The sequence below is a fragment of the Mustela lutreola genome, chromosome X, assembly GCF_030435805.1.
Source record: "Mustela lutreola isolate mMusLut2 chromosome X, mMusLut2.pri, whole genome shotgun sequence".
Classification (NCBI taxonomy): domain Eukaryota; kingdom Metazoa; phylum Chordata; class Mammalia; order Carnivora; family Mustelidae; genus Mustela; species Mustela lutreola.
Genome location: NC_081308.1, coordinates 42,874,260 through 42,900,535, shown reverse-complemented (window position 1 = coordinate 42,900,535; position 26,276 = coordinate 42,874,260). Strand labels below are relative to the sequence as shown.

General features: G+C 44.7%; 1 protein-coding gene across 3 annotated transcripts; it reads left to right on the top strand.

The window, feature by feature from the left end:
• Positions 1-20,830: 20,830 nt before the first annotated feature.
• WDR45 (WD repeat domain 45) lies at positions 20,831-26,240 on the top strand. 3 transcript variants are annotated; one of them, XM_059156932.1, is made up of 11 exons: positions 20,831-20,995; positions 22,610-22,681; positions 22,814-22,888; positions 22,978-23,082; positions 23,976-24,084; positions 24,206-24,300; positions 24,734-24,813; positions 24,930-25,138; positions 25,227-25,328; positions 25,413-25,558; positions 25,827-26,240. In XM_059156932.1, exons 1-11 carry the CDS (start codon positions 20,857-20,859, stop codon positions 25,934-25,936), a joined length of 1,242 nt encoding a protein of 413 aa, XP_059012915.1. In that variant the 5' UTR covers positions 20,831-20,856; the 3' UTR covers positions 25,937-26,240. The 3 variants fall into 3 exon arrangements, with proteins under 3 accessions (XP_059012915.1, XP_059012916.1, XP_059012917.1); XM_059156933.1 differs by having other exon boundaries at positions 20,835-20,995; positions 23,979-24,084; XM_059156934.1 differs by lacking the exon at positions 20,831-20,995 and adding an exon at positions 21,040-21,179.
• Positions 26,241-26,276: the final 36 nt, after the last annotated feature.

The window sequence follows — 26,276 nt, the reverse complement described above, 5'->3', positions numbered from 1 at the left end:
TATGCGTTCTTTAATTTCAGCAGGTTTTTTAAAATTTCTTTTCAGTGTAACAGTATTCATTGTTTTCGCACCACACCCAGTGCTCCATGCAATACGTGCCCTCCTTAATACCCACCACCTGGCTTCCCCAACCTCCCACCCCCCACTTCAAAACCCTCAGGTTGTTGTTCAGAGTCCATAGTCTCTCATGGTTCACCTCCCCATCCAGTTTCCCTCAACTCCCTTCTCCTCTCCATCTCCCCATGTCCTCCATGCTATTTGTTATGCTCCACAAATAAGTGAAACCATATGATGATTGACTCTCTCTGCTTGACTTATTTCACTCAGCATAATCTCTTCCAGTCCCGTCCATGTTGCTACAAAAGTTGGGTATTCATCCTTTCTGATGGAGGCATAATACTCCATAGTGTATATCGACCACATCTTCCTTATCCATTCATCCGTTGAAGGGCATCTTGGTTCTTTCCACAGTTTGGTGAAAAGTGTGGCCATTGCCGTGGCCATTGCTGCTATAAACAATGGGGTACAGACGGCCCTTTATTTCACTACATCTGTATCTTTGGGGTAAATACCCAGTAGTGGCTTTCTTATACACTAACAATGAAAATACAGAAAGGGAAATTAGAGAATCAATTCCATTTACACTAGCACCAAGAACCATAAGATAGATACCTGGGAATAAACCTAACCATAGAGGTAAAGGATCTGTACTCGAGGAACTACAGAACACTCATGAAAGAAATTGAAGAAGACAAAAAAAGATGGAAGACCATTCCATGCTCTTGGATCAGAAGAATAAACATTTTTTAAATGTCTATACTGCCTAGAGCAATCTATACTTTTTTTTTTTAAAGATTTTATTTATTGGGCCCCTGGGTGGCTCAGTGGGTTAAAGCCTCTGCCTTCGGCTCAGGTCATGATCACAGGACCCTGGGATCACCAAGACAGCATGGTACTGACATAAAAACAGACACATAGACCAGTGGAACAGAGTAGAGAGCCCAGATATGGACCCTCAACTCTATGGTCAAATAATCTTCAACAAAGCAGGAAAAAATATACAGTGGAAAAAAGAAAGTCTCTTCAATAAATGGTGCTGGGAAAATTGGACAGTTATATGTAGAAGAATGAAACTCGACCATTCTCTTACACCATACACAAAGATAAACTCGAAACGGACAAAAGACCTCAACGTGAGGCAGGAATCCATCAGAATCCTAGAGGAGAACATAGGCAGTAATCTCTTCGATATCAGCCACAGCAACTTCTTTCAAGATATGTCTCCAAAGGCAAAGGAAACAAAAGCGAAAATGAACTTTTGGGACTTCATCAAGATCAAAAGCTTCTGCACAGCAAAGGAAACAGTCAACAAAACAAAGAGGCAACCCATGGAATGGGAGAAGATATTTGCCAATGACAGTACAGACAAAAGGTTGATATCCAGGATCTATAAAGAACTTCTCAAACTCAACACACACAAAACAGATAATCATATCAAAAAATGGGCAGAAGATATGAACAGACACTTCTCCAATGAAGACATACAAATGGCTATCCTACACATGAAAAAATGTTCATCATCACTAGCCATCAGGGAGATTCAAATTAAAACCACATTGAGATACCACCTTACACCAGTTAGAATGGCCAAAATTAGCAAGACAGGAAACAACGTGTGTTGGAAAGGATGTGGAGAAAGGGGAACCCTCTCCCACTGTTGGTGGGAATGCAAGTTGGTGCACCAGTTTAGAGAACAGTGTGGAGATTCCTCAAGAAATTAAAAATAGAACTTCCCTATGACCCTACAATTTCAGCAGTTTTTGTAGTCTTCAATATATAGGTTTTGCACATCTTTTGTCACATTTATCCCTAAGTATTTCATGTTTCTTTTTTTTTAATAAGTAGTCTCCTTGCCCAATGTGGGTCTTGAACTCATGACCCTGAGATTAAGAGTCACATGCAGTACTGACTGACCCAGCCGGGTGTCCCAGTATTTCATATTTCTTGATATTATTGTATATATTATTTTAAATTTCAATTTACAGTTGTTCATTGTTAATATATAAAAATACAGTTGCTTTTTGTACATTGGTCATATCTTGCAACCTTGCAAAACATTCATTTTAGTAGCTATTTTTTTAGATTCCATTGGGTTTTCTACTAGATAATCATACTGTCTTCAAATAAAGACACTTTTATTTCTTCCTTATCAATCTGGTTGCCTTGTTTTTTTTTTCCTTGCCTTGGTGCACTGACTAGAATCTTTAGTAAAATAAGAATGGTGAGAATAGATATCTGCTCCTGGTTTTAGGGTAAAAGCATTCAGTCTTTTGCCATTAAGTATAATGTTAACGGTGGGGTTTTTTTCCTCCTCTCCAACATACCTGTCATTTATTAAACAACCATTTGTTACCAAGTAAGCTCAACATATTTTAATCATAAGCTATAAACTCACCAAAGTCCCAGCTTCCTGTCCTTCTAGGGACTCTGGTCATACCTTGAATCAGAATTCCTTTGTGGCAGATCCAACAATACTCCAGGAGCAGAGTTCTATTACTTTGTACTATCAGACAACCAGAGATGCTTGATGTGGACCCCAAACCAGCAGCACCAGCATCATCTTGAAACAGTGTAGAAATGCAAATTCTCAGGCAACCTTCTGGATGTGAATTTGACATTCTGGGTTAGAGACCAGCATTCTATTATAATGAGGCCTTCGAAGAGTTATAATATGAGCTCCAGTTAAGAAATGCTCTTCTGAAAACAAACAAACAAAAAACAGCAGAGGTAGGTCTGTTTCAGAGTCAAGTCATGGGCAACAAGACTAAGGACAAAGTCCATAGTGACAACTAGATTCTCACGTCTAATGCAAGATTGAGAGGGCCTCAGAAATATTTTAGCGAGGGGTGCCTGGGTGGCTCAGTCCGTTAAGCATCGACTCTTGATTTCTGCTCAGGTCATGATCTCAGGGTCGTGCGACAGAGCCCCATATCAGGCCCCATGTCAGAGTCTGCTTGATATTCTCTCTTTCCCTTCCTTCTGCCTTTACCACCACACCCCCTCCCCACGCACATGCTCTCTAAAATAAATAAAATCTTTTTTAAAAGAACTGTAGGGGGGTGCCTGGGTGGCTCAGTCTCTTAAGCATCTGCCTTTGGCTTGAGTCATGATCTCAGGGTCCTGGGATCGAGTCCTGCATCAGGCTCTCTGCTGAGCAGAGAGCCTGCTTCTCCCTCTGCCTGCTGCTCCCCCTTCTTGTGCTCTCTCTTTCTTTCTCTCTGACAAATAAATAAAATCTAAAAAAAAAAAAAAAAGAAGAAGAAGAACTTTAGGGTTTCAGTTGGGGTCATGATCTCAGGGCTGTGAGATCGGCCCACTCAGCAGAGTATCAACTTGAGATTCTCACCCTCTTCCGCTACCCCCGACAAAATAAATAAATACAATCTTAAAAAAAAAAAAACTTTAGCCAATCCACATCTTTTCTTTTTCCTTCAAGGAGCTTTTATTTTTTAAAATTTTATTGTGGTAAGAACACAACATGAGATCTACCCTCTTTATATAATTGTTGACTATAGGCACAATGTTACAAAACAGATCTTGAACTTACTCATCTTTTTTTAGACTGTTTTTTAGGCTTCCCTAGAACTTACTCATCTTTTCTTTTCTTTTTTTTAAGATTTTATTTATTTATTTGACAGAGATCACAAGTAGGCAGAGAGGAAGGCAGAAAGAGAGAGGAAGCAGGCTCCCTGCTGAGCACAGAGCCCAATTCGGGGTCAGAGGCTTTAACCCACTGAGCCACCCAGGGGCCCCAAACTTACTCATCTTAACCTAACTGAAACTCTATACCTGTGGATTAGTAACTCCCCCACCCTCTAACCTCTGATAACCAACATTCCAGTCTCTGATTTTATGAATTTCACTATTTTACACACCTCACATAAGTGGAATCATGTATCTTTCTGTGTCTGGCTTATTTCACTTAACAAATGTCTTCAAGCCCATACACATGGTCTTATATGGCAGTATTCCTTCTTTTTTAAGGCTAAATAGTATTCTATTGTATGTATGTGCTGCATTTTCTTTATCCATTCATCTGTCAACCCATATGCAAGTTGTTTCCACATATTAGCTACCGTAAGTAATGCTGCAAGGAACACAAGATTGCGTATATCTCTTCAAGATCCTGATTTCAATTCCTTTGGATAAATACTCAGAAATGGGGTTGCTGGACCATACGGTAGTTCTACTGTTAATTTTTCAAGATCCCTTCACACTGTCTTCCACAATGACCACTCCAGTTTACACTCCCCCCCAAGAGTACATGAGAGTTCCCCTTTCTCTCAACATCCTCACCAGCACTTGTTGTTTCTTGTGGTTTTTTTTTTTATTTTAGCCATTCTGACAGTTGTGAGGTGATACCTCATTATGGTTTTGATTCACATTTCCTTAATGATGAGTGGCAATGAGTACTTTTTCATGTACCTGTTGCATAAATCCTCTCCTTCAGGTTAAGGAAGTTATTTTCTTTCTTTCTTTCTTTCTTTCTTTTTTTTTTTTTTTTTTTTTTGGCTTAAACAATGGAAGTTTATTTTCTCATTGTTTTGGAGGCTGGAAGTCCAAGATCAAGGTCCTGGCAGGGGTGTTCCCCCCCCCCCCCGCCTTGAGAGCTTTCTTCTTGCCTAGCAGACAGATGCCTTCTCTTCTTATAAGGACATCAGCCCTATCAAATTAGGGTCTGACCTTTTCGATCTCCCTTAACCTTCATCATCTTCTTACTGGTCCTAACTCCAAATACAGTCATGTTGGGGATTAGGGCTTCATCATATAATTTTTGGGGAGGACACAAACAATGAATCCATAATCGACAGATGATCCTTTTGGTTCCTGTGGCAAACCAACGTCTAGTTGCTGGTGATTCCTGCAGTCCAGCTAATTCCTTGCCTGTGGATTCTGTGACACCCTGATATCCTTCCTTGTAACAAAACCCCTGTGTTCTTAAGATAGTGTCAGTGGACTCCTGTTCCTTGCTACTGAGGCTGACTAGTACTATGAATCAAGGGTGCTGATGCACAGTGGTTATAAGCACAGACCCAGGAGTCCATTGACTTCTGCCACCCAGTTCTTCCCTACCCACAGCAAGTGACTTAGACTCCAGGACCTTCAGTTGCCTTTTCTGTATAGTAGGGATGAGATAGTACCCAATAGGCTGGGTTATTGTGAAGATTTTTTTTTCCTTAAGCATATAGTTTCATTTATTTTTTTATTTTTTATAAACATATAATATATTTTTATCCCCTGGGGTACAGGTATGTGAATCACCAGGTTTACACACTTCACAGCACTCACCATAGCACATACAGGAAGTTATTTTCTTTTCTTTTTTTTTTTTTTAAAGATTTTATTTATTTATTTGACAGACAGAGATCACAAGTAGGCAGAGAGGCAGGCAGAGAGAGAGAGAGAGAGAGAGAGAGAGGGAGCAGGGAGCCGGATGCGGGTCTTGATCCCAGGACCCTGAGATCATGACCTGAGCCGAAGGCAGCGGCTTAACCCACTGAGCCACGCAGGTGCCCCAGGAAGTTATTTTCTATTCCTACTTTCCTTAGTGTTTTATCAGGAAATCATGTTTACTTTTATCAGCTTCTTTTTCTACCCCTATTGAGATGTTCATATTGTTGTTGTTGTTGTTTGTTAGTATGGGAAGTTACATTGACTGATTTTTGAAAGTTAAAGCAACCTGCATTGCTGGAATAAACTGCACTTGGTTGTGATATATTATCTTTTTAATATATTGTTGGAATAAATTTGCTAAAATAATTTTTAGAATTTGCATCTGTGTTCATAAGGGATATTGGTCTTTATTTTCTTTTTCTGTGATGTCTTTATCTGGTTTTGGTATTGTAGTAATGCTGGTCCCATCGAATGGCTAGGAAGTATTCAAACTTTTGCAGGAGTTCGTGTAGAGTTGTTACTATTTCTTCCCTAAAATGCTTGATGGAATTCACCAGTGACAACTTCTAGGCCTGGAGTTTTCTTTGTAGGAAGGATTTTAACTGTAAAGTCCATTTCTTTAATAGATATAGGGTTATTCAGGTTACCTATTTCTTTAGTTTAATTGTGGCAAAATATGCATAGCATAAAGTTTCCCATTTGACCATTTTTTAAAAAATTTATTTATTTGACAGAGAAAAATCACAAGTAGATGGAGAGGCAGGAGAGAGAGAGAGGGAAGCAGGCTCTCCGCCGAGTAGAGAGCCCGATGCGGGACCCGATCCGAGGACCCGATCCGAGGACCCGATCCGAGGACCCGATCCGAGGACCCGAAGGCAGCTGCTTAAACCACTGAGCCACCCAGGCGCCCCCTCCCATTTGACCATTTTTAAGGGTACCATTCAGCGGCATTAAGTATACTTACGCCGTTGAGCAGCCATCATTTGCCATTCATCTCCAGAACTCTTTTCATCTTGCAAAAGTGAAATTCTGTGCCCATTAATTAGTTCTCATTCTTTCCTTCCCCACCACAACTATCTATGTCTTCTCAAGTGAGCTTCGGTAATTTGTATCTTTCAAGGAATTTGTACATTTTGATTAAGTTGTGGGATTTACTGACATAAGATTTTTTCTAAATAGTCTATTTCTTTTCAGTAGGTAGCTGAGCATGGGTCTTGAACTGACAACCCTGAGTTTAAGACCTGAGCTGAGATCAAGAATCTGACTGCTTAACCAGCTGAGTCATCCAGGTGCCTCTAAAAATATTCTTTTATCCTTTTCAGTTTCACTAGAACTTGTAGTGATGTCACTTCTCATTCTTGATATTGGTAAGTAGTGTCTTCATTCTTTTCTTTCTTGTAAGTCTTCATGTTTATCAATTTTATTTATCTCAACTAACCAGCTTTTGGTTTCATTAGTTTTCTCCATTGTTTTCCTGTTTTCTATTTTCATTAATTTCCACTTTGATCTTTATTATTTCCTTTCTTCTGCTTACTTTACATTTACTTCGCTCTTCTTTTCCCAGTTTCTTTTTTTTTTTTCTTTTCCTAGTTTCTTATGGTGGAAGCTGAGGTAATTGATTTTAGACCTTTCTTATTTAGTCCTTTCTTCTTTTCTAATATTGGCATTTAATGCTATAAATTCACCTGCAAGTACTGCTTTAGCTGTATCCCACAAATACTAATATGTTCACTTTTCAGTCTCCTTCAGTTCAAGATGTTTTCTGAGACCAATTTTGATTTCTTCTTTGATCCATTAGTTATTTTGAAGCATGTTACTTAATTTCCAAATATTTAGCAATTTTCCAGACATCTTCCTGTTATGGATTTCCTTTTTTTAAAAAAAAGTTTTTTAAAATTTATTGACAGACAGAGATCACAAGTAGGCAGAGAGGCATACAAAGAGAGAAAGAGAGAGAGAGAGAAGGAAGCAGGCTCCCTGCTAAGCAGAGCCCAATGCGGGGCTCAATCTCAGGACCCTGGGATCATGACCTGAGCTGAAGGTAGAGGCTTTAACCCACTGATCCACCCAGGCGCCCCCTGTTATGGATTTCTAATTCAGTTCCGCTGTAGTCAGAGTAAATACTTTGTATAACCTGAACGCTTTTGCATCTGCTGAGACTAATTTGGGGGCCCACAATAAACTCTTTCTTGCAAATCATCTGGCCCCTTTTGTTTTGATGTTGTCCTATGGGCCAAAAGATATGGGGAGCTGACATCTTTGCTACTCTTTTTACGCAATCCGTGTAAGTAATAAACTGTCTGAATCTAGCAAAGGTTTGTTGTTTCTTGACTCACCAAATATTTCAGCCTTGCAAATGTTCTGTGTGCATTTGAGATGACTGTTTTCTGCTAGTGTTGGATGAGATATATTATAAATACTGGTCAGGTCAAGTTGGTTGCTACTGTTGTTTTAAATCTACCATATTCCTGCTTATTTCCTGCCTACTTTTTCTACGAATAATGCAGATAGGAATAAGGAAGTCTGCAACTGTAATTGTGATTTGTCCATTTCTCTTAGCAGTTCTATCAATTATTGCTTCATGTATTTTAAAGCTCTGTTATTATGTGTATGAATGCTTCAGATAAAAGTTTATCCCTAATAATAGCTTTTAGTCTGAAACCTACTTTGTCTGATATCAGTATAGCAGTCCCACCTTTTTTTAAAGAAAAGCTAGTGTTAGGGTACCTGGGTGGCTCAGTGGTTAAGTGTCTGCTTTCAGTTCAGGTCATGATCCCAGGGTCCTGCGTTCGAGCCCTGCATCAGGCTCCCTGCTTGGAGGGAAGCCTGCTTCTTCCTCTCCCACTGCTTGTGTTCCCTCTCTCACTATGTCTCTCTCTTGTCAAAATAAATAAAATCTTTATTTCAGCATATCATTTTTTAGTGTTAGCATTTAGTAGATTTTTATGCAGTTTGACAATCTTTGTCTTTTAACTGGGATATTTAGGTCATTTACCTTAATATGATAAAACAGGATAATGTGATACAAACTTGGGAGTGTGTCATCCTGCTGCTTTCTCTTTATTCCATCTCTTCTTTATTCCCTTTTCTTACTTCTTCTGCCTTCTTTTGGAGTAATCAAATTTTTTTGTCGATTTCTTTTTCTCTCCTGTGTTAGTTTGATATTTATATGTCTTGGATTTGTTATTTTATTGGTTGAGTTAGCACTTATAGTATACCTCTTTAACTCATAGTATACATCTTTAATTTATAGTATACTGATTTAACTTATAGTATATATTTCTTTTTTTAAGATTTATCTATTCATTTATTTAAAGGAGAAACAGAGACAGAGAGCACAAGCTCTCTTTTAAAAGATTTTATTTGTTTGTTTGACAGACAGAGAGAGATCACAAGTGGGCAGAGAGGCAGGCAGAGAGAGGGGGGGAACAGGCTTCCTGCTGAGCAGAAAGCTGGATGTGGGGCTTAATCTCAGGACCCTGAGGGCTTGAACCCAGGACCCTGAGAGCATGAGAATTGCTACCCCAGGCTTCTTTTTAGGCCCATTGGCATGAAAGATGCTTCTCCATCCCTTTACTTTCAGTCTGGATGTATCCTTAGGTTCAAAATGAGTCTCTTGTAGACATCATATGGATGGGTTCTGTCATTTTATCCAATCTGCAGCCCTGTGCCATTTTATGGGTGCATTTAGGCCATTCATGTTGAGAGTGATTATTGAGAGATACATTTTTATTGACATCTTGTTACCTGTGAAGTCTTTGTTTCTATAGATTGTCTCCATATATGTCTGTTCAATGATATTCTTGGGTTTTTTCCTCTTTTATAGAACCCCCCTTAATATTTCTTGCAGTGCTGGCTTGAGTGTTCACATACTCTTTTAAACCTTGCCAGTCTTGGGGCACCTTGAGAATTTAGATTAGATTGGAACTCATTGAGAGCATTGTTAACATCATCCCTTGTGGCTTTCACTTCTGCCCCAGTGGGTTAGGGCCTCTGCCTTCAGCTCAGGTCGTGGTCCCGGGGTCCTGGTATCAAGCCCCACATCGAGCTCCCTGCTCTGCAGGAAGCCTGCCCCCCGCCCCCGCCCGTCTCTCTGCCTGCTTGTGATCTCTGTCTTTCAAGTAAATAAATAAAATCTTAAAAACAAAAAACAAAAAACAAAAAAAACCCTTGCCAGTCTTAGAAGCCCTTTATCTCTCCATCCATTTTGAATGTCAGTCTTGCTGGGTAAAGTATTCTTGGCTGCATGTTCTTCTCATTTAGTGCCCTGAATACATCTTGCCAGCCCTTCCTGGCTTGCCAGGTTTCTGTGGACAGGTCTGACATTATTCTGATGGGCTTTCCTCTGTACATAAGGAATCTCTTACCCCTAGCTGCTTTCAAAAGCTCCTGTCTAAAATTATGATTCATCAGGTGTCTTAAGGTCTTTCTAGATTCTATGATCTTGGGGGGAGACCTTTCTGCCTCTAGCACACAAAGCTGGTTCCATTCGCCATATTGGGAAAATTTTCATGGAGAATTTGTTCAACTATATCCTCTAGTCTTCTTTCTTTCTCCTCCCCCTCAGGTATCCCAATAATTCTAACACTGGAACATTTTATGGCATCACTTATTTCCCTAATTCTGTTTTCATGGCTTCTAAGCTATTCCAGCCTTCCTCCTGATGCTTCTTCTCTATCAGTTTGTCCTCCAGATCACTAATTCTATCTTCTGCCTCCATTACTCTAGCTTATAGAGAATTTAGATTAGATTGGAACTCATTGAGAGCATTGTTAACATCATCCCTTGTGGCTTTCACTTCTGCCCCAATCAATTCCATTTTGTCATCAAAGGCTTTCTCCAACCTAGCTGTTGCCTGGGTAATTGTTAGCCTGAATTCCCTTTCTGACATACTGTTTATGTCCATATCCAATAGCTCTGATGGAGAGGGCCCAGTCTCTGAATTTTTCCTCTGTTGGGCATTCCTCCTCTTAGTCATTTTGGTGAGACATGGCTGAATGGCTGTGTAGCTGAATGTATCAACGATGGTGCAGGCAAGGTGCCCTCTGGAACGCTTCTGAGCAATCGAGAGTCCCCACCAAAAAGAAAGAAAAAAGAAAAAAAGAGAGAGACAGGAGAAAAATAAAGAAAGAAAAAATAAAAGAGAAGGCCCAGCCTGAATGGGCCCCAAAGGTAAGATTTATGAAGTATACAAACAAAAAACAGATAAAGCAAAAGACCGACAAAAGTAGATGACAAGAAAATAAATAAATAAATAAAAGAACTCAGCGAAAATGAATCCCAAGTATAAGATTTATATACTACCAGAACAAAAACATACACAGAAATGCTGAGAGAAGAAAAAACTGGGAGAGTGGTTATAAATTCTCAGTGTGGGCGAGGACGGTTATTTTGATTCTTCCTGGATGTATCTTGATAGCTTTGTTAAAGGACTCAACTTTCCTGAGATAAATGGGGATTAAAACTGGTTTATAGGGGCGCCTGGGTGGCTCAGTGGGTTAAGCCACTGCCTTCGGCTCGGGTCATGATCTCAGGGTCCTGGGATTTCTCTGCTCAGCAGGGAGCCTGCTTCTCTCTCTCTCTCTCTCTCTCTCTCTCTCTCGATGCCTGCCTCTCCATCTGCTTGTGATTTCTCTCTGTCAAATAAATCATAAAAAATAAAATCTTTAAAAAAAACTGGTTTATATATAGGGGTAGCATTGGTTGGGGAAAGGGGACCTCGAAGCCTATCTCTATATGAATATTAAAAATGAAATAAAATAAATAGAAAAATAGAAAAGCAAAAGAAAAACACAGGTATACGTCTCAAAAAACGTTCAGGTTAAAAGGTTACTATGGAATTTGATGTACTGATCATCTCTTTGTGATGGTAAATAGGTTAAAAAGTGATATAAAATGAAAAGAACAAGAATAGTGGGAACAAATTAAAAATAAAAGTTGTATCTATGAAGTAGTGGTGGTTGTCCTCTTGTTTGTTTGTTTGTTTGTTTGTTTTCTGGCTGACTTTCTGGGGGAGGGGCCTGCCATGTGGTTTTTCAGGGAGTCTTGCTAGAGTTAAGTCCTCCCGCCCCCCATCAAGGGGCTGGGCTCTGAAGAAACTGGTTTTTCAGGCTTTTGTTCCCTGGAGGTTTTTTGGTTGGTTTGTTTGTTAGTTTGTTTTTTCCCCACTTGGTGGCTTTTGGTGGTTCTTTGGAGATTCAGAGGAAAGCAAACTGCACCCAGAGCTCCCTCTCAGAGAAGCCTTAGTCTGTTCGCCTCTGGGTGCACCGGAGCACATAAACTCCCCCCTCCGCCGCTGGCAGAGCATGTCCCCAGTCACGGTCTCTGGGGTCACAGGAACTCCCGCTTGTACCCCAAACCATGAGAAATCCTAGCCACGGCTGTCTGGGCAGGTCCAGACCGCCAGAGAGGTCCCAAGCAGCCATGTAGCGCACTGAGACTTTCCCTCCAGCTGGCCCCTGGCTGGGAGTGCTCAGACTTTCCGGGTCTGAGAGAGCGTGGGCTGGCACCTGCACGCACCTCTCTCAGGGGACGGTGTGGGGCGTGACTCAGACTCTGGTCGTGCAGCGTGCGTGCAGACTGCAAAAGGCTGTGGTTCTGCTGGCTGGTGTCCACTCCCTCATGGGCGCCACCACCCAGACATTCTCAGGCGTGCCTGTGGCTTAGGGGCCATCCTGGGTCCATGGGCTTAAGTCCCTGTCCCTAACCACCCAATTCCACCAATTTCCCCTTAAGATCTTTTGCTCTTTTTGAGTGCTTTCAACCAGACTCCAAGTTAATGCTGGTCCCTATTATGCCCGAGTTTTTGTGTCTGAGAGACCGCCAAGGAGCCAAGCACCGATGCAATCACACAAGGGCTTATTTGACAAGCTTAAGCTTGGGCCCAAGTATACCCGATGACGTGGAGTAGGGACTTGGACCCCGAACCAGATTACAGTCAGAGTTTTTAAAGGCAGAGCAGGGGTGTCAGTAGGTGATTCAGCCACGACTACTAGCCCTATGTTCCTGTTTTTTTCCTTTTTCTTTCTGACATGATCTATTACAACGTCAAACCATGTTGTTCCTGTTTTTTCCTTTTTCTTTCTGACATGATCTATTATAACATCAAGCCATATTATTCCTGACATGAGCTATTACAATGATAAGCCATCCTATTTCTGATTGATCTTTGTGTTTGCTCCAGTCAGTCTTCCTGGAGCTGTCCTATTCATTGTAATTGCTCTGGTCAGTCTTCCCAGAGCCAGGGGGCATTTACCGGTCCCAGAGACCTAAGATGGCTGCTGGGGCCAAGATGGCTGTACTTATGTCAAGGCTTGGGGTGGGTACAGCCTTGTTTTTTTCGGCCTCAACAATCCCCAATCACAGGGCACTCTTGTATTGGGGTATTACTTTCCAATGGGTCGCTTCTGGTGGCACCCTCCCCCTTTTGTTTATCTTCCATCATCAGTCTGATGTTTCCACTCTGCTTTACCTGCCCACTTGTGTCTTCTTCCCCCATAGAGATCCAGAAGTATATAATTCTAATCTCAGGCTGATTTCATGGGTGATCAGAGTTCTTTGGTAGGAAATCAGCTCACATTAGGGGACTGGGTGAAACAGCGCCTCTTTCTTCTCTGCCATCTTGTCTCCCCAGGTAATAATCGCCCCTATATTTTCTTTATTTGACACAGAGAGAGAACAACAGAGGGAGAGGGAGAAATAGACTCCCCAGTGAGCAGGTAGCCTGATGTGGGACTCAATCCCAGGAGCCTGGGATCCTGACCTGAGCCAAAGGCAGACACTTAACTGACTGAGCCACCAAGCTGCCCCTCATTCCTTTTAAATATTCTCTATTTGGTAAGACACTGTTATTAAACTTCCCTTTAGTTCTTTATACTTGGTTTCCTTTAGTTCCTTGAGCATATTTATACTAGTGATTAAAAATCTTTGTCTAGGGGTGCCTGAGTGGCTCAGTGGGTTAAAGCCTCTGCCTTCTGCTCAAGTCAAGATCCCAGGGTCCTGGGATCGAGCCCAACATCGGGGGTCTCTGCTCAGCGGGGAGCCTGTTTCCCCCACTCTCTCTGCCTGCCTCTCTACCTACTTGTGATCTCTGTCCATCAAATAAATAAAATCTTTAAAAAAAAATCTTTGTCTAGTGCAGCCTAATATCTGGGCTTCCTCAGGGACACGTTCTATTTGTTGCTTATTTTTTGCCTATGTATGATCCATACTTTCTAGTTTCTTTGAAATTTTTAAAATGTGAAATTCAGATTATTTCCTCCCTGGGCTTTGTTTTGGCTGCTATTTGTTGGTTTTGTTTCTGCTGTTCGTTTAGTGACTTTTATGAAGCAATTCTGTGAAGTCTGTATTCTTTTTTTTTTTTAAAGATTTTATTTATTTAGGGGTGCCTGGGTGGCTTAGTCATTAAGGGTCTGCCTTCAGCTCAGGTCATGACCCCAGAGTCCTAGGATCAAGCCCCACACTGGGGTCCCTGCTCCATAGGAAGCCTGTTCTCCCTCTCCCTCTCCCTCACCCCCTGCTTGTGTTCCCTCTCTGTCAAATAAATAAGTAATGTGTTTTTTAAAAAGATTTTATGTATATATTTGAGAGATTGAGAGAGAGAGAGCACAAGGTGGGGGAGGGTTAGGAGGAGATGCAGACTCCCCATGGTACATATCTATATGTGTGTTCATATAGATATATACAAACACAATGGAATACTATTTAGCCTTAAAAAAGGGAAGTACTGGCATATGCTACAGCATGGATGAACCTTGAAGACATGATGCTGAGTGAAAGAAGTCAATCATGAAAAGACAAATATTGTATGTTCCCACTCTTATGAGAGTAGTCAAATTCATAGAAACACAAAGTCAAATGGTGGTTTCCAGGGTCCGTGGGGAGGAGGGAGAGGATGGGGACTTGTTATTTTGGAGAACTGTTTCCTAACATTGAGAAAATACTAAACACCACTGAACGGTACACTTAAAAATGCTTAAGATGGTAAATTTACATTGTGTGTATTTTACAATTAAAAGTACATGAACATTTACTCTGTGCCTGGCATTCTCTTTTTTAAGATTTTATTTATTTATTTGACAAAGACAGAGACAGCAAGAGAGAGAACACAAGTAGGGGGAGTGGGAGAGGGAGAAGCATGCTTCCCACTAAGCAGGGAGCCTAATGCGAGGTTATCCAGGACTCTGGGATCATGACCTGATCCCGAGGCAGAAGCTTAACGTCTGGGCCACCCAGGCGCCCCATGTGTCTGGCATTGTTTGGATACCCAGTGTCTGCATATAGTGGGTACCCCTGGTCTTTCCCTCTCAGGCACACTTGGCAGCTGACACGTCATCACCTTCTTGAAGTGCGTTTTCACTTGACTTCCAGGAATCCCTTCTGGGTTCTGTTCCTGCCTCACTGACTGTTCCTACTGGGTCTTTTGCAGACTCCTGCTCATTGCCCTGACTCCTGTACCTTGGGAATGCCTGAGGACCTCATCTGCACTCACTCCCTAGAGTATCTTCTCTAGTTTCATGCTTTAAATAACATTGATATTCTGGCCGCTCCTACATGTGTATCTCCCTCCAGCCTGTAGCTCTCTTCCTGATCTTCTGTCCTCTCCAACCACCTACACAACATCTCTGCATGATTATCTCATAAATATTTCAGACTCTGGAAAAACAAAACCAAACTCCCAATTTCCCTTCTCAAATCTGCTTCTCCAGCTGATTCCTAGGTGAATTAAAGCCTTTTGAATCATTTTTGACTCCTATCTTTCTCACACCCTATCTCCAGTCCAACATGTCCTTTCAACTCTACCTTCAAAATAATTCCAGAATGCATCTTATCACTTCCACTGCCCAGTATCCAAGCCACCAGAAACCATTGTCTGATTTACTGTAACAGCCTCCTAACTGCCCTCCTTGCTTACCTTTTCCCTGCTCTCCTTTGGTCTTCACAAAGCAGGCAACGCTCTTTGAAAAGGCAAGCCTGCTCATGTCTCTGTCCTCACCTCCAGACTCTCCAGTGGCTCCCAATCTCACTCAGAACAGGAGCCAAAGCCTTCACTTTTTTTTTTTAATTTTGACCTATGAAGCCTAGCATGATCTGCTCCTGACCCCATAACTCTGTGACCTCCTCTCTCAAGCTGTACCCTTGCTGTTCCTTTTGCCCACACTGCTCTTCCCCCAAATTTCCATATGACTCATTCCCTCTCTTCAGGTCTCTGCTCAAATGTCACCCTATCACAAAAGCTTCTCTGACACCCCAAATAAAGTAGCAACCCCTACCTCTACCCCAGCTCTTCCTATCTCCTAATCCTTTCCCCCTCCATTAGCAGTTAAGTATATGTTCATCAGCTTACTCCCTAGAGGACAAGGATATTGTTCTGCTTCTAGTTCTATTCCCAGCATTTCATACAGTGTGCCCGATGTGTTGTAGGGATTTAATAAATGAATGACTGAATGTTCAACGATTTGTTGTGAAATGGAGGCCTGTGGAAATCAAGATGCTACTTTTCAAAACACCAGAGTAAAACTTAAACAATTCTTCAAGCCACAAATAATCCATTTTCCAGGATGCATTAAAGAGAAAGATGAATTCAGTGAGCCACACTCACAAAAGAAGATGAAATGTTTGAGGAGAGACTCTTAATATTGAAGTTGGCCCAAATGGACCCGAGCAGTCATGTTAGCTTCAAGATCCACACTTTGAACAAGATGTTGACAGAGATGTAAGTACTTAAAACTTGGTCCCACAAATCTGGAATGCCTAAACATTCATCCAAGTTTGGATTTCTTCATCAGGTTACTTGGTCATTGAAACTTGGTCCTTTTGATCCTGAAACCCTTCCTCATAACAACTTTGTATGACAGGAATGTGCATCATTCTTCACTCTCTGGTGACTGTCTGATTAAAACACAGCATTAAGTAAATAAACAGACCACTGGTTTGAGAAGCAAACTGAAGAGGATTTAAACACTTAGGAACCCATCTTCATTCAAATAAGATGTAAAGCCCTATTTGTTTCAGTGTAAAGGTGAGATTAAACATTCATTGTGGAGGCGAGGATGGGTTGATACCTTTATAACCAGAAAGTTTAACAGCTTTGATTAACTGTTCTAAGTGTGGTCTGGGATCTCTTATGGAGGTCCTTGAGAATCTTTCAAGGGGTCTGGAGGTCAGCAGTGTTTTCACGATACTAAGACATTATTTGCCTTTTTCACACTCATTCTCTCACAAATGCATAGTAGAGTTTTTGGGAGGACATCAAATATGTGATACCACAAGAGATTGAACTCAGGAACATATATGAGAATCTAGCTTTTTTCTATTAAACCAGACATTAAAGAAATTTGCAGACATGTAAAATGATGCCATTCTTCTAACTAAATATTTTTTGTTCTGTTTTGGAAAATGCTGTTTATGTTAACACGTGATTTTGATTTTGATTTTTATAAAGATTTTATTTATTTATTTGACAAAGAGACACATAGCAAGAGAGGGAACACATGCAGGGGGAGTGGGAGAGGGAGAAAGCAGGCTTCCCCCGAGCAGGGAGCCCAATGCAGGGCTCAATGCCAGGACCCCAGGATCATGACCCAAGCCAAAGGCAGACGCTTAACGACTGAGCCATCCAGGTACCCCAACATGTGATTTTAAAAAAGGATGACAGTTCAGGGCACCTGGGTGGCTCATTCAGTTAAGATTCTGCCTTTGGCTCAGGTCGTGATTCTGGGATCCTGAGATGGAGCCCAGCATCATGAGGCTCCCTGCTCAGTGGGGAGCCTGCTTCTTCCTCTGCCTGTCGCTCCACCTGCTCCCTGGGCTTCCTCTCTCTCTCTCTGTCAAATAAATAAAATCTTTAAAAAAGAAACAAAAACCAAAAACTAAAAAGGATGGCAATTCTTTAAGAATGTAGCTTTTAGGGGAGCTCCGAGCCCATTTTCCTCCCTTCATCCTGTTAGGCTGCTGGTTTTCGTTGGTATGATGGAGTGGGGTGAGGAGGACAGGAATAAAGCCATTAAAATGTCACAAAGCTCATTCTTACCAAGATTCAGACACTTTTCTTGAATAAATGCTCCTCAGATTGTTTCAAGCTGATGCCTATATTGGCTAACTGCCTACAACTCCCAGAAAGTTAATTTGGATTTTCTTTTGCTATTGTTGTTGGCCAGTGTTTTCACTACTTGTAAGGAGGAATGGATTTGGGGGTTCCTTACTCTACCATTCAGAAAGTGCTATCCTCTTTTATTTTTTTTTAAAGATTTTATTTATTTATTTTGAGAGAGAGAGAGCATGAGAGGGGAGAAGGTCAGAGGGAGAAGCAGACCCCTGTGGAGCTGGGAGACAGATGTGGGACTTGATCCTGGGACTCCAGGATCATGACCTGATCCAAAGGCAGCCGCTTACCCGACTGAACCACCCACGTACCCTGTGCTATTCTCTTTTAAACATATTGCCCTACTGTCTTCTTGTTTTCATTATTGCTAATAAGAAATCTGATGTCATTCTTCTCTTTTTTCTCCCTTATGTAATACATCTTATTTCTCTGGCTGCTTTTAGGATTTTCTCTGTTATTATTGGTTTGGAGTAATTTCATCACAATGTGCCTTTGTGTAATATTTTCCATGTTTCTTACAGTGGAGTTCTTTGAACTTCTTGGATCTTCAGGTTTATATTTTTCACTATTTTTGGGAAGGTTTTTTTCCAGTGTTCCAACATTCATTGTTTATGTACCACACCCTTCGGAAATTACTTCTTCACATATTTTTTCTGTCCCCCTTCCTCTCCTTTGGGGATTCTATTTCCCTGCATATAAGGCCATTTGAAATTGTCCCATAGCTTATTTATGCCCTCTTTATTTATTTATTTAGAATTCTTTATTTTTATTTTTTTTAACTTTATTTATTTATTTGAGAGAGAGAAAGAGAGAACACAAGCAAGAGAAGCGGCAGGCAGAGGGAGAGGGAGAAGCAGGCTCCCTGCTGAGCAGGGAGCCCAATGTGGGGCTTGATCCCAGGACCCCAGGATCATGACCTGAGCCAAAGGCAGACATGTAACCAACTGAGCCATCCAGGTGCCCCTAGATTCTTTATTTTCCTGTTCCATTTTGTTAGTTTCTATTGTTATGACTTCAAGTCACCCATGTTTTCCTTCTGTTATGTCTAGTCATTAATCCTATTCAGTGTATTTTTCTGTAATTCACATACCACATAATTCATTTAAAGTGTACAATTCTCTTAGTATACTGTTGTGCAACCACTACCAAAATCAGTTTTAGAACATTTTCATCCCCCACAAAAGAAACCCCATACCCCTTAGCAATCAGTGCCCTTTTCATCCCAATCAATGCCCCACCCCTGCCCCCATGCCCCCTTCGCTGCTTCCATAGGTCCTAGGCAACCACTAATCTATTTTCAGTCTCTATGGACTTACTTGTTTGGGACATTTCATAAATGGAATCACACAGTATGAGGTTCTTTGCTGACTGACTTCTTTCACTTAGCAAACTATTTTCAAGGTTTTTTCATGTTGCGATATTTACCTCCTGCTTCCTTTTATGCCTGGTCATGTCTGTTTGGAAAACAGACATCATAAATTTTACTTTTTTAGGGCCTGTATTTCTTTTAAATATTTCACTTATTTATCTGAGATAAAGAGAACATAAGCAGGGAGCAGGTTGGGGCAGAAGGAGAGGCAGACTCCCTGTTGTGAGAAGGGAGCCCAACATGGGGCTCCACCCCAGGACCCTGCAATCAAGACCTGACCTAAGGCAGATGCTTAACTAACTGAGCCACCCAGGCACTCAGAGAGATCTGTTGGGATGTGTTAAGTCTGACATACTTTATGAGACATCCACAGGAATATGTCAAACAGGCCACAACACATGTAAGTCTGGCATTCAGCAAAAAGGTCTAGGCTAGAGGCCTAAATTAGTGGATCTCCCAATAATTAAGGCTATGAGACAAAATGAAGTCACCTAGGGAAGGAATATTGCCTAAAAAAGCAAGAGGGCTAGAGTCATAACCAGGGATACTCTAATATTTGGGAATCGGATAAAGGTATAAGAGTAGCAAGAAATATAGAAGAGTGATGGACATTGGAAAGGGTATGTGCTATGGTGAGTGCTGTGAATTGTGTAAGCCTAACAATTCACAGACCTGTACCCCTGAAACAAATAATAGATCGTACATTCATAATAATAATAACAACAAAAGAAATGTAGGAGAAAAACCAAGAGAGTGAGAGTAAGAAACTGGAATGCACCAGTCACAGGAGAGGGTGCCTGCCGTTAGGGAGGTGACTGCTGGTTTAACAGGATTATTATTCACGGGTGATCTGGTTAAGAGCAATCTCAGAGACATGAGAGTGGCAGGACCCAAACTGAATTAAGTTAAATATGATCTGGGACACGAGGAAGTAGAGACTGAAGAAAGCCAGAAAATTGGCTTTGCCAAGGATCATAGTAGTGGAGTCACACCTAGGACAGGATATGGAGCCCAAATTCACAGTATGTTGACATCATACTTGAAACGGCCTAGATGGCCATCAGTACGAGAAGAGTTGAACCATGCTACATTTATTCCATGGAATGCCATGAATCAGTTAGAAAGATGGGATGCCTGGGTGTCTCAGTTGGTTAGGCAAAGATCTTGGGGATCTGCTGCCTTTGGCTCAGGTTATGAAACCAGAATCCTGGAATCGAGTCCCGCATTGGGCTCCTTGCGCAGCGGGGAGCCTGTTTCTCTCTCTGCCTTGCCTACCGCCCTGCCTGTTTGTGCTCTCTCTCTCTCTGACAAATGAATAAATAAATCTCTAAAAAAAAAAAAAAAAGGTTGGAATTGAAACAGATATCCATTATATATTAATAGAAACTTTAAAAAGCATCAAAGCAATACTTGAGAGAAAGTAAAGCATGGGTAGACGGTATCAATGTCAACAACCTCATTGTAACGTTTTACCATCATTTGCATGTTAATGTAAATGCGGGAAACGTAATGTAATGCGGGAAACCCTTAAAAGTACATCTGAATTCTCTGTATTATTTCTCAAAACTACGTGTGAATCCAGTTACCTCCAAAGTTAAAAGCTGAATTAAAAAGTATTTCCAGTATGCACACCATTGGGCTTTTTTTCCGCAGTAAGCACGTGTACCTCTCCCCATTAAAACCTCATTTTTCATTCTGTAAACAAAATCAAGCGAGGGGAGGGGCTGTCTTCCCTTGGGCAAAAGGAGTTTCAGCTTTCAAGGTCTCCAGGTCCGCGCCCGCCTCCGGCCTCCCCCACTCGCCTCTCTAGAAATCCGGGAGGACTAGTATTTCCAACAAGAAAGGCCACTCTAGCCCACCTCGGAGGCCCAAGTCTTGTTAGCCCAGAAAGTTAACGCCTCTCGCTCTCAGAGCAGGAGCGAGCTGGGGAATGGTCGGCCCTACTCCGCTCAGCGACGCCAAGTCTCTGTCGCCCACCCGCCTCGGCTCCCTCAGACAGCCAGGCCCTCGCAGAGCCTCGCCAGGGGATGCAGCTATGGCTCGCGTTGCTCCAAAGGCCTGGAAACCGGGTGAGCAAGGTTGTGGCCGCGTTTTCCGGCCGGGATGAGTCACTTCCGGTTACAGACTCCCTCCCCCCGGAAGTGAGACCTGATGTAAACACCGGAGCCGGGCGTCAGGGCCCGGGAGGTCAGAAAACCGGGCCGCGGGCGGCACCGACAGCAGGGGTTGGGATCGGGAACGCACGGAGGTCAGGTCAGTGCAGGCAGTGGGGAACTGGGGCATGATCCCAGATTTGGTTGGAGTCTGGGGGAGGGTTGGGGCGGGAGGGGCCCTTGAACAGAGATCTTGGTAGATGGGGGCGCGGCTCAGACAGGAAGCTTAAGTGGGTGCCTGGGTTGGAAGTAGTATGAGGGCGGTCTTGGACTTGAGGAAGTGGAGGGAAGTGAGGCATCCCGGGGCAGGGTTCTTAAGTGTTAAAGATCTTTGGAATGGGCGTCCAAAAAAGGGTCTTGGAAGGTGGGGCTCTCCAAAGAATGAGTCTCTGGGGACAGAGGCAGTCCAGTGGAGGTGGTACAAAGTGGGGGAAGGTAGGTTTGCGCTCTTGGAGGATGGGGAGGGGGTGTGCTTAGGCAAAGATCTTGGGGAGATGGGAGTTTGAAGGCTGTATGGGTGCTCTAGGACAGGAATCTTAGAGGGGTCTGGGGCAGGTGTCTTGGTGGGGTTGAGCTGTGCCAGGTATGGGTTTGGGGAGGTGTGTCCTGGGCAAGTCTTGATGGGGAGGGGTTGCCCTGGGGCAGGGTGTTTGGGGAAGAGGGTCGAGAATCTGTAGGAGGAATGTAAGGGGAATGGGATTCCTGGGAGTAAGTTCAAGCCAGTCGATGTTGGAGTCAGGGACAGAAAAGCACACAGGAGGGGATGTCCCGGGGTGTGTGATTTGGAGTGATAGGGGAATCTGATGTAGGGTCATTAGGGCATAAGGAGGTCTGGGAGGAAATCCAGGCTGGCCCTGGTTAGGCAGAAATTAGCATGGCACGAGAAGGGGTCATCTGGAGAGAGGCAAGGGGTCCCCAAGAGGTTTGGAGAAGCCTGGGAGGAGTAAGGTGTGAGAGGACTCTGAGATGGTGGAATAGGTTGGGAGCTTCAGCCGGGCATAAGAAGGGGAAGGCCTGTGGGTGGTAGACCAAACATGGCAAGTCTCAGGGCCAGGTCAGGGAGGTTCGGGGTCCTAGCCCCTTTCTCTGTTTATTGACAGGTGGAGTTGGATGGTAGGTCCAGGTGTGAAGATGAGAAACGAATGGGGGGTGGTTGCAGGCCATTAGGGCCAGGGTTGACTGGCGGTGGGGAGAAGATATCACTAGGGCACCCTCTACCCCATTACTTCCTGGCACTCAGTGAGGGCCATGGAGTAAGAGGGAGGTGGGGAGTCCAGCAAAGTCAAGGTGGACCTGGAGCTGGGGTCAACCAAGTGTGAGAAGATGGAGGAGTTCCTCCATGCCCTTTGGGGTCTCGGGAGCATAGAGTGGAGACCCCAGAACTATCCCCCAGTTTTGTTGTCTTTGTAGTTGCACTGGAGGCAGTAAGTAGCAGAGGAGGAAGAAGAAGAAATCATTTGGGGAAAGGAGTTCTAGGACTTGGAGGGCAAACACCAGACTCTTCCCAACTCTATCCCCATTTGTGTTCAGGGAAGCAATCCTGGACCATGACTCAGCAGCCGCTTCGAGGAGTGACCAGTCTACGTTTCAACCAAGACCAAAGTGAGAGAGGCTCGTGCTTTCACCCTTGTAGTTGGGAGGGAGGAAGGGAAAGAATGGTCAGAGGTGGGTATTAAGCCCCTAGCTTCCACCTGGGCATCAGCCGAGGCAGCCAGAATTTCCCCCTTCCACCAGGCTGCTTTTGCTGTGCTATGGAGACCGGTGTGCGCATCTACAACGTGGAGCCATTGATGGAGAAGGGGCATCTGGGTGAGCTGTTGGTGGGGGAGGGGCAGTGGGCAGAAGGGGTGGGTCGGGCATTGGCTCCCACCCCTACTGACACCCTGGTCCTTGTCCAGACCACGAGCAGGTGGGCAGCATGGGCCTGGTGGAAATGCTGCACCGCTCCAACCTGCTGGCCCTAGTGGGTGGTGGTAGCAGCCCCAAGTTCTCGGAGATCTCAGGTAAGTGCCTTCATCCCCTCCTGCCCTTGGCCCCGACTCCCTGGAATCCTGGCTTCCTCCAGGCACCCCCAAGGCGTGGGCAGATGAAGATGTTAGAGCACCTCAGAGTCACACAGTGAGGCCTACAGCTTGGAAGTCACGGAGCTCATTGCTTGAGAAGCTTGGTGTTTTGCTTTTGCTTAACACTAACTGAATGCCTCATGTATGCCTTGTCCTTCCCTCCAGAGCACTTGCTGTGAGCCTGGTACTGTTCTAAGCACTTTACAGATACTAACTCATTTAATCCTCACGGTACCTCTATGGAGCAGGAAGTATTGTTATCCCCATTTTTACAATGAAGAAACCGACGTCCAGAGAGGTCAAGGGACTTTTCCAAAGTCACACAACCAATAGGTCTTAAAATCTTGGAGACATCTCAGCTGTGCCCTCTTGCTTTGGGCCTCAGGAGCCATCTTGCTTTAAGGCTTTTTGCTAATCCCCTTGGGACATGGCAGGAGAGGCCCTAGGCGAGTCACAGAGCCCTAGGATTCATCACGGAAGTCTCTTAGGGGTATGGACTGGGAGCCCGGCGGCAGAGCTAGTTACTGATGGGAAGTTCCAGGCCTGGGTGTGAATCCCTGCTTGGTTGCTAACGGGCAGTGAGGTCCTTGGCCCAATAACTCAGCCCCCTCGAGCATCGGTTTCTTCATCTGTAAATGAGTATAACAGTCTGAGAAACCTGCGCCCTCAGGAATCACACCCACAGGTGCTCATGCTGCATGAGGCTCACACTGGTGTCAGCAGAAGGTTAAGCAAGTGGGCTGAGGTCCCATGGGGAGTAGGGGTGGGTCTTGTGTCACCAGGGCTGCCCCGCACCCTAAACCTTGGCCCCGACAACGTACCCACCTGCCCAGCAGTGCTGATCTGGGACGATGCCCGGGAGGGCAAGGACTCCAAGGACAAGCTGGTGCTGGAGTTCACCTTCACCAAGCCAGTGCTGGCTGTGCGCATGCGCCATGACAAGTGAGCCTGGGGGGGACTGGGCTGGGGGAGGTAGGAGGTCCCCACAGCAGCAAGAGGGCTAGTCCTCCATGGGCATCCTGCCCTCCCCTCATGGACCTCCTCTACTGTGTGATCCCCACAGAATTGTGATCGTGCTGAGGAACCGCATCTATGTGTACTCCTTCCCCGACAATCCCCGAAAGCTGTTCGAGTTTGACACTCGAGACAACCCCAAGGGTGAGAGGACCCGGATGTGCAGGTGTGAGGGCAGGAGGCAGTGGACAGGGTGGAAGTGAGAGAATGCCAGGGGCGCCCAGAGAAGCTAGGAAAGGGGCAGGGCGAGAGTCCCTGTGCAGAGAGGCTCATATTCCCAGTCTGTCTGTCTTTCCATCCATTAGGCAGTTCTGTCTTCCCACGCCTGGGGGCCCCAGAGAGCAGGGAAGGAGCACCCAGTAAGGACATTGCGTGGCTGTGCCAGGGATCCTTGGGCCCTCACTGGTGGCAAGCCAGGCAGATGGCAGGCCCCCCTGAGAGTTCTTTGGGGGCCATATATCACGGAAGATCAAAGTCTGGGCCTTACGCAGCTTCTCTCTATTCCGAGACCCTGCCGGGCCCTGCCTCCCCTTTACCAGCCTACCCCCTCCCCCAACACTTTGTCCTCACACCCTAGGGCTTTGTGACCTCTGCCCCAGCCTGGAGAAGCAGCTGCTGGTGTTCCCTGGACACAAGTGTGGGAGCCTGCAACTTGTGGTGAGCCATCCAGGGGGCAAGTGTAGGTGTGTGGGCGGCTGGGCTGGCCCATTCCGTGGACGCTTGGCCTCCGCCTTCCATACTACCCCAAGCCCAGACTGCTCCTCCTCCCACAGGACCTGGCGAGCACAAAGCCTGGCACTTCCTCTGCTCCCTTCACCATCAACGCCCATCAGAGCGATGTGGCCTGCGTGTCCCTGAACCAGCCAGGCACGGTAGTGGCCTCTGCCTCCCAGAAGGGCACCCTGATTCGCCTTTTTGACACACAGTCCAAGGAGAAACTGGTAGAACTGCGCCGAGGCACTGACCCTGCCACCCTTTACTGGTGAGCACAGGGTATGTGCGGCGGGCTGCGTGACCCTGTGACCCTCTGCCACCTGACCCGTGTGCATCACTGCCAATGTGTCTTCTAGTATCAACTTCAGCCATGACTCCTCGTTCCTCTGCGCTTCCAGTGATAAGGGCACAGTCCATATCTTTGCTCTAAAGGACACCCGCCTCAACCGCCGCTCCGCGTGAGTACTCCCTGCCCGGCCCTACCCTGTCCCCCATCCCCCTGCCTGTGTCCCACACCTGGGCTCAGCCAGTGCTGCCTGCAGGCTGGCTCGCGTGGGCAAGGTGGGGCCTATGATTGGGCAGTACGTGGACTCTCAGTGGAGCCTGGCGAGCTTCACCGTGCCTGCCGAGTCAGCCTGCATCTGCGCCTTCGGTCGCAATACTTCCAAGAACGTCAACTCTGTCATTGGTGAGTGGGAATAGCTCTTGCCTCTCAACCAGGGGTGCTGCATGGGCAAAGTCCTGCAGTTTGGACCTGCAGGAATTTCAGGGCATGGGAAGCCTGAGAGAGCTAGAGCGGGCAGCTCAACTCCATCGCCAGAGGGATGGCCTGAACAAAGGCTTGGAGGTAGACTGTAGGCCATGGGACACCGTCGAGAATTGGAGTGGGTGGCTTCGGCAGCCTTTAACCTTTCACCCGTTCTCCCCCCCTCCCACCCCACCCTCCCCGCTTTCAGCCATCTGTGTAGATGGGACCTTCCACAAATATGTCTTCACTCCTGATGGAAACTGCAACAGAGAGGCTTTTGATGTGTACCTTGACATCTGTGATGACGATGACTTTTGAGGACACTGTGGGTTGTGTGAGGGACCTGCCGTGCTAGATTGCAAAGCCTTCAAGGGATCAGGAGTGCCGTGGAAGCTGCCAGCCAGCAAGCAGTAATGGGGCAGGTGCCCACCTTCCAAACAGCAGTGCAATGCCTACACAGCTCTCCCCCAAAAAAGCTTGGGGACTGTGTGCCTGCAGGACCAGGCCAGGGACCCATGGAGGGAGGAGACCCCCCTGGGACTCCCAGCCTGAAGACTGCTAGCAACCTAGAGGGAGTGCCCTAATTCACCTGTGGGGATTAAAAAACCTTCCCAGAAAGAGACATCTCTGATGTGGTGAATATGAATTTTTAAAAAGG

What these genes read in the sequence shown, in the direction of transcription:
- WDR45 (XM_059156932.1), top strand. Translation starts at nt 20,857, where the DNA reads ATGGTCGGCCCTACTCCGCTCAGCGACGCCAAGTCTCTGTCGCCCACC. An exon ending in ACGTTTCAACCAAGACCAAA is followed by an intron (nt 22,682 to 22,813) that starts GTGAGAGAGGCT and finishes CCCTTCCACCAG; the next exon opens with GCTGCTTTTGCTGTGCTATG. An exon ending in GTGCGCATGCGCCATGACAA is followed by an intron (nt 24,085 to 24,205) that starts GTGAGCCTGGGG and finishes TGATCCCCACAG; the next exon opens with AATTGTGATCGTGCTGAGGA.